At 41.6% G+C, this 15108-nt stretch overlaps 1 protein-coding gene and 1 long non-coding RNA gene across 2 annotated transcripts; both read left to right on the top strand.

Annotated features, from left to right (window-relative positions):
- The first annotated feature begins 6900 nt into the window (after positions 1 to 6900).
- On the top strand, positions 6901 to 8505 carry LOC148316610 (uncharacterized). Its single transcript, XR_015840245.1, has 6 exons — positions 6901 to 7041; positions 7527 to 7569; positions 7640 to 7756; positions 7840 to 7875; positions 7986 to 8062; positions 8372 to 8505. It is a non-coding gene; the product is annotated as an uncharacterized LOC148316610 (long non-coding RNA).
- A 1046-nt stretch (positions 8506 to 9551) lies between these two features.
- LOC148316611 (terminal nucleotidyltransferase 5A-like) lies at positions 9552 to 14777 on the top strand. Its single transcript, XM_088286766.1, has 2 exons — positions 9552 to 10609; positions 12132 to 14777. The coding sequence occupies exons 1-2, from the start codon at positions 10208 to 10210 to the stop codon at positions 12945 to 12947; spliced, it is 1218 nt and encodes a 405-aa protein (XP_088142892.1). The 5' UTR covers positions 9552 to 10207; the 3' UTR covers positions 12948 to 14777.
- The last annotated feature ends 331 nt before the right edge of the window (positions 14778 to 15108 follow it).

A 15108-nucleotide genomic window follows, 5' to 3' on the forward strand; every position in this document is an offset into this window, starting at 1 on the left:
AATAAAAAGAAATAACTGAACACAACAGCAAACAAAAGATAACAATTCATTCCGATGTATTTTACAAAAGATGATCTTTTTGGCTAGCAGTTTTTGTTTTTCCCCTTGAAAATCTCAGCCATGAATAACATTTTGGTCATGAACACTGACCTTAACGGCGGCGATCTTTAGACGTGGTCCTGGCTTCCTTTGTGACTCAGAAGTTTCACCTCTATTGCGTGCTCTCTCAATGTGACAAACGTCACGTTACCATATCACTCCATCAGTAAGAGGAAGATTTGTTATGAATTTTCCCCACGCCAAAACTCTTGTTTGTGTGTCTTTGCCTGCTGTAGGTCTGTTTCATGGACGCACGTGTGTGGTCCGTCCGTTATGTTTACAGCCCATGCATTTACTCCCGTCTTCCATCGCACAACAAGACGGGCAGACCACCACGTCTGACACTTCACCAGACGAGCCTGCGCATCGATACGTCCATGCGAGGAACATATCGAGGACTGTCCAAGTGAAAGCAGCTGTGTTGTCGCAGCCGTTTTGTGGAGCTCGGGGGCCCTGATCTCTGACCGGCGATTCAAAGCTGTACACAATACACTTTATGGCTGATGGCTATATTTTCCAATCTTAAATCTTAATTTGAGCTGTGAGAAGTATGTTTGGGAATTGAGTAGCAAAGTCATGTCTGTCAGGAGAGACAGCGGGATACATTTTGGCCAATATGGACAAAGCGCTCTTCTTCCCTTTCTTCGACTTTTTACAACTGTATGAACTCATGATTAGATCCCGGGGTTTTCCCTCCAACATCCTCTTGGGGATCCATTTTTAATTTACACTTTGGTATTTTCATTTCAACAGGAAAAAAAAATAAACTATGAGCGCTGTATAATGGGCAGTGAACTCAAGTCAACTCACAAAAAGTCCCCTCAAAAAATAAATAAATAAATAAAAAAAAAAAAAAGTTTCAGGGAACCTTCTTGAAAAATTTAAGTTTAAAAGAATAAATAACGGTTTAACACGTCCTTGGGATTGAATGTCTGGTGGAGCAACATGAGACCTTAGTCACTGTGATGTCATTTTTCACTCTGCAACAAGTAGCAATATCGAACAAATACACGAATATCAAGAAACTCTCCAAAAATTATGATTATAAAAAAAATATTCTGACATCTGATGATATGGCTGATAAGAGGGAAAGGGTAAAAAATGGACTAAAAGATAATAGCGACATGATTAGTTCCATGAAAACATTGGATCTATCCATGAGAATGCTTGAAAAAAAAACAAAAAACATGCAGCTGCTGATCTCAATCTGGATTATGACGTTCCCATGGTAGCGTTTCCACAAACCGTCCAGTAGGAAATGTGTGATGAGTCGCCGCAGTACAACAAAATTGTCTCTTTGCATGTGAACCAAAATGTTGACCTAATTGCTAATTGCTGCCCAATTGAAACCACATTAATATATTGACGAAATCAAACATATCCCATCTGGCGTCATGCTGTTCGTGAATGCGCATCCTTCACCATGGTCAGTTCAAGTGCCTCATCTCAGCACCTCCAAACAGGAAAAGACTGTGATTATAAACACGCCGCAATTATTTATGACACAAGAGCGAAGAATGCGGCCTGATAAATAATTTTGATAATGCGCGAGGACACAGTGCTACATAGCTCAACCTCACTCGATTTTTAGCTCAAGTTGTTGCAGTGCGAGATAATGTCAATAATCTTTTAAAAAAAAAAAAAAAAAAGCTAAGCGCACGTGCACGCGCGCACACGCAACAGATAGCAGCAAGCATTGGTTTGTTTTCCGCCTTTGCATTGTTTGTGGACATTAATCATCGCGGGCGTCAAAACAAAGACATGCGTGTCTATCTAACACAAGACTGAGATAACACACACGAATAGAAGAGAAAGGATAAATAGCTACTGGGAAGAGAAAGAAAATTGCCATGTTTTTTGTGAGTCAGTTTGCAACGTTAGGAAAGCGATGGGAACGCGTTGCTTCAATAGAAATAAAATAGTGAAATAGTGATTTTTCCCTCAAAAGTGCCATTTAATATTTTTTCAAGGACCTCCTCCCATGTTTTTTTTAACAATAAATTAATCAATTACAAAAACAATATCAGACTATACATAAAAAATTGAAAATAAAATAAAATAACGTATATTCATGTAATATATTGAATATTCACATAAAAAAAAAAAATCAGGACTGTATTGTGAAAAAATAAATGATGATGATTTGGACTTTCAGTGCAGCTTTTTTTTTTTTTTTAAATCAGTCAGGAATACTAAGATTGACCTAAAATATTCCGAGGTAGGAAATTACAGTTTGACGTGATTCACAATGTGAGTTTAAAAAAAAGGTTGATCATTTAAAAAAGGAAACTAATTGTTCATTTGTTTTGTCAACTTTTTGAAATTGTCAAACGAAACCTTTACTTCAAGTATTAACCTGCCAAAACAAAAAAAAATGCTCCTCTAAATTAGAAAGTTGCTCCTCAAATTAAAACATTGAAGAACAAAACTGCTCCTCAAAGACAACCATTTTTTTTGAGAAGTATTGTAGATAATTCACCACAAAAGTTTTACTAAATAAAAAAAAGAACATACTAATTCAAAGTACACGACTTGAACCAGCACTTCTATTTGACCAGATTCCCATTTCAAGTCCGTTGTTTACCCAACACAGCTGTGCAAAAACATGTTCCGGCGTGGGAAAAGGGACCCGCAAATCATGGGATGAGGAAACAGCGCCACCTAGAGAGATTCAACCAAACGTGTCCGAGCGTCCTGCAGATGGCGCTGCATGTGGTTGGAAACGAGGTCTTCCGCTCGGATAGATCACATTATTGTTGGAGCAAAAACCTGAATTAGATCAGGGTCTGTTTGTGACACTTTTAGGGGGGATTATCAAAAGCTTTATTTTGGCATGCAGGAAGAATGTGTGCGTGGGAGTAGTCCCCTACGTACGTGCACGCTTTATTAAGGCAGTAATCGATCCTGGTGCAAAAAAGATGTGAAATGGGAAATGTGTTCTCATTTGACAAAGGTACACACTCAAAAGTTTTGAGTCAAAACGGATCAACGTGAACTCAGCCACACTACAGTTTACTTCCTGTTCACATTGCCGCGTTCTCGTCGACGGCTGTTCTGCTTTTTGCATGCAGAGGTGTGAAATATATGTGTGATTTGAAATAGTTGTCCAACTTTGCATGTCCGCATTAGTATGCGCACGCCTTACATCACAGATGACAAGAATACATATATACAGCAGTGGAAATATAAATATATATATATATATATTTAAAAAAAAAAAAAAAGCCTAGTTTAGAATCAATCCTCTGGAAATTACCTTGACTTACAAATGCACCAACTTTGAGCCGGTGGTCGATTTTTTTGAGGGTGTACAAACGCTTCAGAGTATTATGATGGTGCCTAAACATACTCAACATAAAACAAAGATTACAAATTGAATATATAAAGCAACAATAGCAACAGGACAATACTTACTAGAATAGATTATTTATCCTCTATGAAAAATGACTAATTGTAGACTGCTCAGTCACTTAAGAGTAGTTTGTGGCTGCATGATTGCCCCCTGGTGGCCAAAGTAGGCAGACCAGAAGGAGCAGTGCAATGTATTGAACCGATGCATTAAATTTATTTAATTATTCGCATTCTATTTAATTATTTCCTATTAATAGAATTTAGAGTGTTTTACTCCGTATTAAAAAAAAATATGATTCAGAACAGAAGCTAACATTTTGACAAGTACCTCTGGAGGAGGTTTGTGTGGTCACTAACCTTTTGGAGCTTGGTTGAACTCGCAATAAAAGGTTTAGCGGAATGCTGCTTCTCGCGGCTAATGAAAATCCAGACAAAAGAGTAAAAATAGGCGGGAACGCGGAAGAGGGTTGAAAGCATGTTCTGCTAACGGGCTCACTGTAATCTCTTAATCAACTTCCACATGGAATGGTGGGAATGGATACGGCTGGAAAATGGCAAAAGGTGGGGTGGGCCTGGATGCTGTCATTAAGAGTAAATTATGTAAGTTTTTTTTGTTCGAGGGTGTGGGTGTGGGGGGGCATTTAGTTATTCAAACCACTAACAGCGAATGCATGTCACTAAAAGCCGCAACGACACGCTCAGTAAATCGTCCATGTGGGGTACAAAAGGTGAACGCTGTGCCCCGATCCGTTTTGGCAGGCCGACGACGGGCCCTGTCAAAAATCCCCACGTCAATCCGCCAATGTCGTCAGACAGCGCAGAGCAATCCGGTGTCATCCACTTGACGGGTCAGAGGGCACATAAGTCGCCGTTTCGCGCTTAGAGTCACGAGCGCTAAGTCTGACATTGAGCCTACTGATGAATGGGGAAAAGTTGGAGAGAGCGCGGCCCGCTGTCTCGCGTCCGTCTTTGCCGCCGCAACGGCAACATTCACTCAGAAATGATTTGTTTGGCCAAGCTCAAACTGAAGTACACGACGTCGCTGTTTTTCCCACAATAGAGGGCGCTACTTGAATTTTTTTTCAAAATTGCATTCTACTACTTCGCGATGTCAATTTGAATTTAATTGCGGAAATTGTAAAGCTCTACCAGGAATCACAAGGTCCACCAGATGAGTTGCAGAGTAACTAGGAGCAAGAAGAAGAGGCAGAGAAGGTCCCCAACTAAACTGCAATAATTGTCTTGGTTCCAACAGAGCAAAAGAAAAATGACTTTGGGATCAAAAAAACAAAAAAAAAAACACTTTTGTTTAATTTTTTTAGGAACACTGGTCAAACAATTCATTTTTTTTTTTTTTGGGGTATCAGAGATGCAAGTAAACACTTCTAAATGATTTTGTTGCACTGATTCAGAATCTGCTCTTATTTTTTCTGCAGCACATCAGGTATTACAATGTAATAACAATATTATAATATGAAACAACAAATGTCATTTATGAATGAAGGGTTAGGCTCCGCGACATATGGAATTTCTTATTCTTCTAAACATAACAGCGCATGGGAAAGCCGTATTGCGCAATTTTCTATAGGTCAAACTAGATGTCCTGGGAAAAAAGTAACAATTTTTTTTTTTTAAATCAGCGTAAAAAAAAAACATTAGGCACATATAAAGCCATCTCTGATTACAATTTGCAGTTGACCTGTGCATTTAACTGCAATTATGACATGAAAACGTGCATGTGTGCGAGTCCACATGCATGCCTTTCCCTGCGCATGATACTCTGAATGTGTGTGACTGCGCGCACACACACGTGCACACACACCTGGTAATCTGCAGTAAGATGGTTTATGGGCTTGTCTGCTGTGACGCAAGTATGTTGGCTGACAGATTCTCCCTGACAACCGACAAAGGCGCAGTAGCCCGCAAGCTTGCACAGCCCACAGTTTGCAGCTGACTTCTTCCAATTGCTCCCACACAAAAGTATGGATGCTGACTATGCGTGCTGCACAAACCTCACCTTAATTCATTTATTTATAATTAGTCATAATTAAAAAAATACCTCAGTAGTTGGTCTTTGGAGTTCACGGTTAGCATGCGATTTCGAAATGATGGATTCAATTATGACAATCAACTACATTTGTTTAGGGCGTAATTTAGTTACAACAATGCAAAAGGCATTCTAAGAGGAATTAAAAACCTACTCTGACATAGAAGACAGACAGAGACTCCTAAACATCGGAACTTTATTTGGGCTGTGTGATCACTCCGATTTAACTCGAGTTTAAATGTGATTGGTTAATTCGTAACACAGTCCAGTTAGAAGAGGGTGTGCACACTTGTGCAACCACATCTAATTTTTATTCTCCCTCTTTGAAAGCTTGTGCTTTTTTTCTCCAATTACATGAATAGTGGAAAACATATCACTTTTTTTTCTCTTTTAAAATCTTGGTCTCATTTTATTGGATCACAAACTTGGCATTTGAAGAGGGTTGTGTAGACTTTTTTATATCCACTGCAGCTGCGCCACGAGCGCTATATATTCACAGGCAGAAGAATTAAAGGCACTTTTGGAGTCGATGGATTTTGTCCGGTGGTTTAGCGAGAGACTTTTTCCTATGTAAAATGTGATGTGGCTTGCTCAGTAGAGGTTAGGTACACTCTAAAAAAGGATTGGTTAAAAAAACTACCAATCTATTTGGTTAAGCTTATTTTCGTTCGATTAACCAATAGATTGGGCGGTCAATGACCAATCTGGTTGTTTATAAGCACACCAAATACATTGGTTATCCAAACAACCAATGAATTTGGTTACAGAAATAACACTTCACTAGCCCAACTGTTTTGCTACACAGTGTGTAGTGTGCGTCAGATATAGACCTACTGAATGAGTATATATTAATTCACAATTTATTTATGTTAATTTAAATTATATTATCTCTATGAGCCAACAAGAAATATTGGTGGCATTTATGTCATTAATTTAGACATAAATAGTCTGGCGTTGCATTTCACAAACCACGTTGTCGCTCATCGCAAGCTTCCATTTTGACTTTTGGATCGAGACGCTACAGGAGTGGGGGTTAGAAAACTACGTGGAAAGATTCAAGGGTGAGTATGGAGACTGTTTTTAATGCTTGTACTTCCGCTTGTATTCGCGGGGCTCTCCAAATGGCATGCGCTCCGAGATAAACATCAGACAAGTGTTTAATACTGTTTAATTTACGTATGTATAGCACTTGAAATTAATTACATCTGAGCAGTCAAAACCCTTATTTTAAATGTCGCAAATGTTAACCAGTGTTTGAATCGCTTTACACAATAGTGTTTGCATAGGTAAAATGTTAGAAATGTGTTTGGCCACCATTGGAAGCTGGCGCTGTTTCGTGTCGTTGGCACAAAAGGAAGTGAAGAAGACGAAAGGCGAAAGGCGGGAGCGGACGAAAGCAGACTTCGAGCTGTTACATGCTGTATATGGCGTCCGGCAGTCAGCGTCGGACGAAGAGTAACTGTTAACATCCGCACGGCAATACATGCCTAGTCCTGAACACAACCTGTAACGGCGAGTCCCTGAAATGTAATTGTATTCTCACGGTAAGTCTTTGTTGTCACTCTCATTCAAGCCATTCGGAGAGTGTTTGCTGTGCTGGTTTTGAAAATGTGAAAACGCCCGCCATTAAACGACGGTAATGGCTTTTCCAATGTTTTTCGTCAACTGAGCAATTTTTACTTTCGTGAGAACGGTCAGGAAAAAAAACACATAAGGCTATTGTCGTATACTGCCAAGAAATTGTATTCAAATAAAGCTAGTACACCCGCGATATCAATGTATTAGAAGTGCGTGTGGTTATCAACAACGTTGAAGCCCACAACATTAACTTAGCATATTGGCAATGTCGACGTGGTCAAGCTGCTTGTTTTGGAGGAGGACCGACACCTTCATAAGATACCCTGCGCTGATTTGTGTTCTACAATTCCCCTCACTTCCAAACCAGTAAACCTGGGGGAAACACTGAATGATATAAGTTTGTAGTGTGTATATGCACTGCCGAGAAAATAATACATTTGTTTATTTCTAGGTATTAGTGCTTGGTGTGTGATGCTTGAATCTCCATTAAAAAGGTATAGTATCAAAAGCATAATGTCATGTATAAGTACTGTGTGATAATATATTAGTTTTGTTCTTTTTCAGAGGAAGAAATTGACAAGGAGAGTTTTTTCATGTCTGACTGATGATCTGGTGAAAGACATGTTTCCCAAAGTGGTTCCACGGGCCAAGTTCATCCAAAAACTACAATACTTTCTGAAGGTGTGACATTACTTTTGGACAGTACATGTATAGAGTTGGTGTAAAGCATGGGTTTTATTTGTTTTTTTATTTCTCGGTATTAGTGCTTGGTGTGTGACGCTTGAATCTCCATTAAAAAGGTACAGTATCAAAAGCATAATGTCATGTACAAGGACTGTGTGATAATATATTCGCTTTGTTTATTTTCAGAGGAAGAAATTTACAAGGAGAGTTTTTTCATGTCTTACAGATGATCTGGTGAAAGACATGTTTCCCAAAATGGTTCCACGGGCCAAGTTCATCCAAAAACTACAATACTTTCTGAAGGTGTGACATTACTTTTGGACAGTACATGTATAGAGTTGGTGTAAAGCATGGGTTATATTTGTTTTAAGTGCCATAAAGAAATCTTTCAGGTTTCACATTTTAACAATGACAATGGTCAAGGTCTATTTGTGTTACCAAGATGCATGCATGCACACATTCCAGAAGTAGAGTTCATATTGCAAACATTTGTTAAATGCTGACCGAGCTAACGGAATGTTTTTTCAATTATTGTTTTAGTTAGTTTGTTAGTTTTCATTAACTAAAATAACCGTTTGTACAATAAACTGTATTTTTCTATTCTCATTCCAGCCTGGAACAGACCTCCTTGCCTGTCAAAGGGAATGGATGGAGGAATGTGCGAAGAGAAGGGTCACATGCCAGCCCAAATAGTTGCCTCTGGGACCACAGTCTTGTCAACAAATATTTTCTACCTCCTTTTATGACGACTAGTTTACCAGTTGGACTCTCTTATCAAAATTGGATATGATGTGGAATACCCAACAGAAGCTGCTGATGTGTGGATGTTTCTTCAGAGGTGCGTGTGTATGGCATCGCCACACCCTCTGATGTCTTAACTCCTGGGACTCGAGAACTAATTATCAAAACAAAATACAATACAGCTTTATTTATATAGCGCATTTCTCAACAGCTGGAGCTGTAAAAAAAAAAAAAAAAGCGCTTTCGATGTGGTGTAATATTAATTTGTGGGAAATTAGCACACAAATTAAAAGACATAAACGCATATACAATGGATAGAAGAACAACAACAGTCTAATGTCGAGTCGAAAACTAAAGAATAAAAATTTGTCTTCAAATGTGTTTTAAAAGTGGACAGGGAGGGGGCTCACCTAGCATTTAATGGAAGCTCATTCCATAGGGAAGGACTGGCAATTGTAACTTGTGTTTTGTTATCACTGCATTAACTGTTCCAAATGCTATTTACTAAATATTTTGTATACTGTAATGTATTTTATGTATGCATTGTAATATATAGTGTATTGTTTTTTTTTTTAATTAAACTGAACTGCATTGGTGCTTTAAACTTGCTCATTATTTTATTCCAGATACCAGTGTTAAATTCCAAGCCTGCAGTACCGATTAATAATGGTACAATTTTAACCAATTAAAATAGTCATTATGAACCAATATAGATGGTTCCAGTCCAACCAATTTATTTTGGTTGCGTGTGCACAAATTAACCAATATCTTGGTCAAAAGGACTGACGTGTATTGGTTGGAACCTATAACCAATAAACATTGGTTAAAAACGCTATCAATTCTCAATTGGTTGTTTTAACCAAAAGATCAGTCGGACACATAACTACCAACTAGATTGGTCATTTTTTTGGTTAATCTAACCAATCCTTTTTTAGAGTGTAACACCGCTCGAGTCAGTGTCATTCTCCAGCCCCGCCCCCGCTCCTCAGCTTGGAGATGGCGCCTGTCAATCAATGCGAGCCCGCCTCCCCCCTCCACCCCCCTCCCTCGTTCTGACAGTCAGACGGGAAGCCGGCCACAGGCTCGCCCTTTGCAGCTGTGCAACTTCAACCTCGATGACATCACGCGCTGTTGGCGACGGACAAACGGGGCAAAAATGTGAGCGCAAAGACGACAGAACGCCGCTTGATAAAAGTTGGTGCGGACGTGCGACAAGGCTGGACAGTCGTTTTCACGCACTTTGACACGCGTGCGTATAAGAGCGCGGAAAAGGGACCATGGAGAGATTCTTTGGACATCATGGTGGATTAAAAGTGGATGCAAAAGTGCAATTCTGCAGATGAAAAGACGAGGCTTTTTTTTTTTTGCACTTCACGACGCGTGCGTTTAAGTCCGCCGAAGCTTTGAAGCGTTGACCGAACGTCATGGACAAGTCGGGGGACTGAACGCGGACACAAAGGGCAGTTCTGCAGTTGATGCGGACCCAGTTGGCGAGGCGGTGCGCGGTGACTAATAAACCACAGGTTCTGCTGAATTCAATTTATCTGGAGAGTGTAGAACCGCAAGTAGGACAAGAATATTAGACTTCGTTCCGCCATATGCGCACAAGAGACGATTTCCAGAGCGTCAAAGTTGCCCCGGCAACTCTTGCAGGACTTTGAGGAAAAAGAAAAAAAAAAAAACTTTTGACAAGGAAAAATAAGAACGATGGGCGACAATGTGGACGGCGGGGAGAGCGTCAACCTGAGCGTGCTCAACTGGGAGCAAGTGCAGCGTCTGGATGCCATTCTGGCCGGCTCCATCCCCATCCACGGCCGCTGGAGCTTCCCCACGCTGGAGGTGAAGCCCCGCGACATCGTCAAGGCGGTGCGCAGCCGCATGGAGCGAACGCACATCCGCGTGCGCGAGGTGCGGCTCAACGGCTCGGCGGCCAGCTACGTGCTGCACGAGGACAGCGGCCTGGGCTGGAACGACCTGGACCTCATCTTCTGTGCCGAGCTCAAGGGGGAGAAGGACTTTCAGATCGTCAAAGATTTGGTGCTGGACTGCCTGCTGGATTTATTGCCCGAGGAAGTGAACAAGGAGAGGATCACGCCTTTGACGCTTAAGGTAAATATGTGCAACATCGGTGGCAAGAGCACGTATGTAACCCTGGGGAGGGAGGGGGGGGGCATTGGGTTGCAGTAGGGGCCAGTGGGTGGGCATGTGCCGCCAAAAAAATACTAGTTTACTGTTGAAAAAAAAGTAGCCGTCCCAGTAGGCTTTTCTGACATTTTCCGTCACTGCTATTTGGCAGCGCTTGACTGAGGCTCCGGTGCCATCTGATGAAAAACACCCTTGATTAGCCGTTTTTTGCAAAATGTAGCAAGGTTTAGAGGTTTTTATTGAGTTCAGGCAGACCAAGATGGAAGATTGTTGTCGTGTCTACTAAACGGCCAGCACTTGCCAGAAATTCCTGCAGCACCTTCCAGGCCATTTCGCCTCCCGAATAAATTTTTTGGCGGGACGTCCGAAGCCGAGTCTCAGAGGGGGTCGAGCCTTTTCAGTTTCCGGTCCCTCCCTTTGGAATGACCTCCCGTTAAGCCATCTTTAAAAGACATTTTTAATCTTTGGCTTTTAACACAGATTTGTTATAGTGTTTTATTGTGTTTACAGTTTTCTTTCTTTTCTTTTTTTTTTTTTTAACCGTCTTTGTTTTTCTAAGTCGGGGATTTTACTTAATGTACAGTACTTGATGTGCAGCTGTGGTTGTTCAGTTAAAATGCACACTGCCAGTTCGCCACATATCAACAGATCTTTTTCAATAATTTTAAATATTTTAAAATGTTTAAAAAAAAAAAAAAAAAAAATTCTGATGAGGGGGTGGAAAACACTTTTTTTGTGTTCCCTTTGAAAGAGGATTCCATGGAATCCAACTAAATTCAGAGTCACCGGAGTAAAGTGGCCCCGTTCAGACAGATGACAGACGAACATTACTGAGAAAAGCAAAACACAATCTATTGTCTACTCCATTCTGACTTGGACTGACACAGGAAGCGGCGTTAGGTAACACGAGCCGCCTTTATGCAACAAGAAAGAAGCTGGGCAGCTTGCTCGAAACGTTTCACCTTTATGGTTTGTCACTGGTTCTGCTTTTTTTTTTTTTTTTTTAAACACCTTGGACACGGCCCCTTTAGAATCGCGACTAACCGGCTTCTAACATTAATCGACTTTATGGTAAATTACGGGTGACCATTTTTGGTATCTTGCAAAACTACGAGAACGAGAACCATCCGAGAACCCGTTGCCAAATTCCTAGCATTGCGATGCTAACACGTTTGCTACCTAGCGTTGTGACCTCAGGGCAAAAGGGTGGAAGCGTGACCAAATTCGAGTCAGCGATGACAGGGGAAGGATCGCTTGTGGTATTGCGTTGGCTGAACTACAAACTACGAATATACGTGCGATAAATTGGTTTCGTCTTGTTAATTGGCTGGTGACCAACTTCTCAACTCGTAAATCAAGGTAACAAAAACTGTTTGAAAAACATACATTTTCCTCAGCTCGATATTGCGATTCTTTTTTGGAAGTCCTCTTCGCTTGTATTCGTTAAAAAACCAGCAATTAGTTTTCATTCTCGGTTTTCTTGCAGGAGGCCTACGTGCAAAAGATGGTCAAAGTGTGCAACGACTCGGACCGCTGGAGCCTCATCTCGCTGTACAATAACCGCGGCAAGAACGTGGAGCTCAAATTTGTGGACTCCCTGCGGCGGCAATTCGAGTTCAGCGTGGACTCCTTCCAGATCCGGCTGGACTCGCTGCTGCTCTTTTACGAGTGCTCCAAGCACCCGATGGCCGCCGCTTTCCACCCCACCGTCTTCGGCGAGAGCGTCTACGGCGACTTCCCCGTGGCCCTCGACCACCTGCGCAAGCGCCTCATCTGCACCAGGAGCCCCGAGGAAATCCGGGGCGGCGGCCTGCTCAAGTACTGCCACCTGCTGGTGCGGGGTTTCCGCGCCGCCTCCAACTCGGAGATGAAACTCTTGCAGCGCTACATGTGCTCGCGCTTCTTCATCGACTTCCCCGACGTGGCCGATCAGAAACGCAAGCTGGAGTCCTTCCTGCAGAACCACTTTGTGGATCTGGAGGACAGGAAGTACGACTACCTGGCCGTGCTGCACAAAGTGGTGCAGGAGAGCACCGTGTGCCTGATGGGCTACGAGCTGCGGCAGACGCTCGGCCTCATCTCCTCGCTGGCGTGGCGGGCGCTGGCCGAGCAGAACGCCTTCCCCAACGCCGCCAACGTCACCTGCTTTTACCAGCCCGCCCCGTACGTCTCCAACTGCAACTTTAGCAACTACTACGTGGCCCAGGTCCAGCCCCTCTTCGCCTGCCCGCCCTCGCCGCGCCGCCACTACATTCCTGCCTCGCAGCATCCCATGCGCGCCACCTGGCTGCCCTGTAACTAGAACCTGCACTTTGGCCGTGCGCTTGAGGAATTTGGCGGGAACATGCATTGCTGCTGCTGTTCCTTTGTGGGTTGACTTGGTTCTCAAACTTTTGACCACGGCCTGACCGATCAATCAGCGGGCCGATTTAATCAACTGAAATTAGCTCCTCTAAAATTGTCAAAAATCAGGGAGAAAAAAAATAAATAAATTCTCTTTACTGTAAAGTTGAAAAACTAATAAAGGACAAAGCACGGCACGGTTTCTGCCTGAAATACATATCTTCACTCTTGTAAGCATTAAGGGATTAAAAAAAAAAAAAAAAAAGTATTTTATTAAATAATCGTCCGGTTAATCAGTTTGCAATTTTTTTACTCGGCAGAATATAAAAGTAAATAACTAAATAATCCATATCGTTCAGGCCATACTTTTTACACCAAGAAACAAAATACCAATACCGTTGAAGTGAATTGTCCCACAAAAAATAAAATAATGGCACCATGCGCATTCAAAACGACAGTTTTACCTTACGAAAAAAAATTGTCATAGCTCAACGCTAACAAATAATTCAAAATGCCTTGACATGCTAACAGTTAGCATCGATAGTCGCAATTTTACAATCAACGGATATTTGAACATCAACTGTGGCGCAACACAATAAAACAGTAGTCACAGGCATGAATTCTTTATCCTCTTGGGAAAATTACGGACACTCTGAGAAGTAGAATAAGTCTCAATCACTGCACGGTTATCGTAAGCATACCACTAAAACTTTTGGAGAATCCAAGCTGCCCTTCCAACCAGGACCTTTTTGTTTACAGCACTCATGTCAGACACTTACATACAACTCATATCCTCTTTAATGGAGTAATACGCTCAAGAAGTTGAGTCACGGTCAATTCTAGCGGGGACTTTCTGTCTGTTACCACGTGACACCCTTAATAATGCAAAAAAAGGAGAAGTGACTCTTAGCCAATCCAAAAAAGCCAACAAAGGGAAACAACAAAGCAGCGCATGTTTTATTTAATTCTTACTCAGCAAGTGCCTTTAAAAAAAATAAAAAAGAGAAAAATATATTTTTGCAATTGGATGGTTGGGAAGGGGGGTCGCGAATTGTGTAATAATCATGTACTGCTAAACAAAGTTGACCAATGCAGAGTCAGGATTTTTTTTTTTACATTGAGGCATCTAGCGTTTTTTTTTTTTTTTTTTGTTTTTTTTTTGGCAGTTCTTGCGCCGATTACCAAAGAGGAAGTAACGACATAACTTTACGGAGACACGAGGAACTGAAGGGAAGCGGTAGACGTTGTGATATGAAAATGCTTATGCTAATAAAACAGTTATAGGGGGGGGAAAAAAAACAAAAAAACGATGCATTTCAGATAGTTTCATTTCTTATTAACCGGGTCATGCAAAATGCAGAGGTGGACAAAATAAAAGCGCTTAAGAGTATTGTTCCTCGCAAATGGTTGGATGCACGTATTCCAGTTTTTATGAATCAAACTGAATATTTTTTAGGGTGGTACTGTGCAGGTGTTGCCGTTGCCTTGGATGTCTCAATTAGCGCACTCCATTTTGTCTCGGTTGAATCAAGACGCCCATTCCTACTGTGAACTGTCGCAAAAAAAATATTTCTTTCCGGAAACATTTTGGAGTGGAGCTGTTTTTCTATCAATCTTCATTTTTGTACAGTTTGGTCTGTTCTATTTTTGTTTTGCTTTCAAGAGATTGTCCCTGGTGTATTGTTTTTTTTTTGGTTTGTTTTTTTCCACACACAGTAATGACAATTCTGATGGTGTGCGTGCGCTCAAATTGAATGATTAAAATAAAAAAAAATAAAAAATAAAAAAATGAGAGCCCGTCAGTTCCTTCACATTCACAAGCCGAACAGCGGAAAGTAAAAGTCGCCGTGGGGTCAACGCTCAAAGGTGCCCGCACTTGGCCTCTGCCAGCCGGTGACAGCTGAACTGAGGGATTTCCCCTGGCAGAGACGTCACCGACAAGCCAGCGGTCGTCATTGCGAGGCTCGCTAAACCTCATTAGCTTGAGTTGGCAATGGTGAACTTGATCGCGCAACACGCCTCGATGTTACTACCGCCTCCGCCTCCGCCTCCTGAGGATGCATGCAAATGGATAGTTGAAGCCCGCAGCTGTCACTTTCCCTGCAAGTAAAACATTTTCT

Source organism: Idiotropiscis lumnitzeri, chromosome 21 (assembly GCF_059441095.1).
Source record: "Idiotropiscis lumnitzeri isolate Australia: NSW breed Sydney's pygmy pipehorse chromosome 21, RoL_Ilum_1.0, whole genome shotgun sequence".
NCBI classification, from domain to species: Eukaryota; Metazoa; Chordata; class Actinopteri; order Syngnathiformes; family Syngnathidae; genus Idiotropiscis; species Idiotropiscis lumnitzeri.

Bases quoted from the DNA above. Each gene is read 5' to 3' on its own strand.
- LOC148316611 (XM_088286766.1), top strand. From the start codon at position 10,208: ATGGGCGACAATGTGGACGGCGGGGAGAGCGTCAACCTGAGCGTGCTC. The intron at 10,610-12,131 runs GTAAATATGTGC...GTTTTCTTGCAG, and splicing joins TCACGCCTTTGACGCTTAAG to GAGGCCTACGTGCAAAAGAT.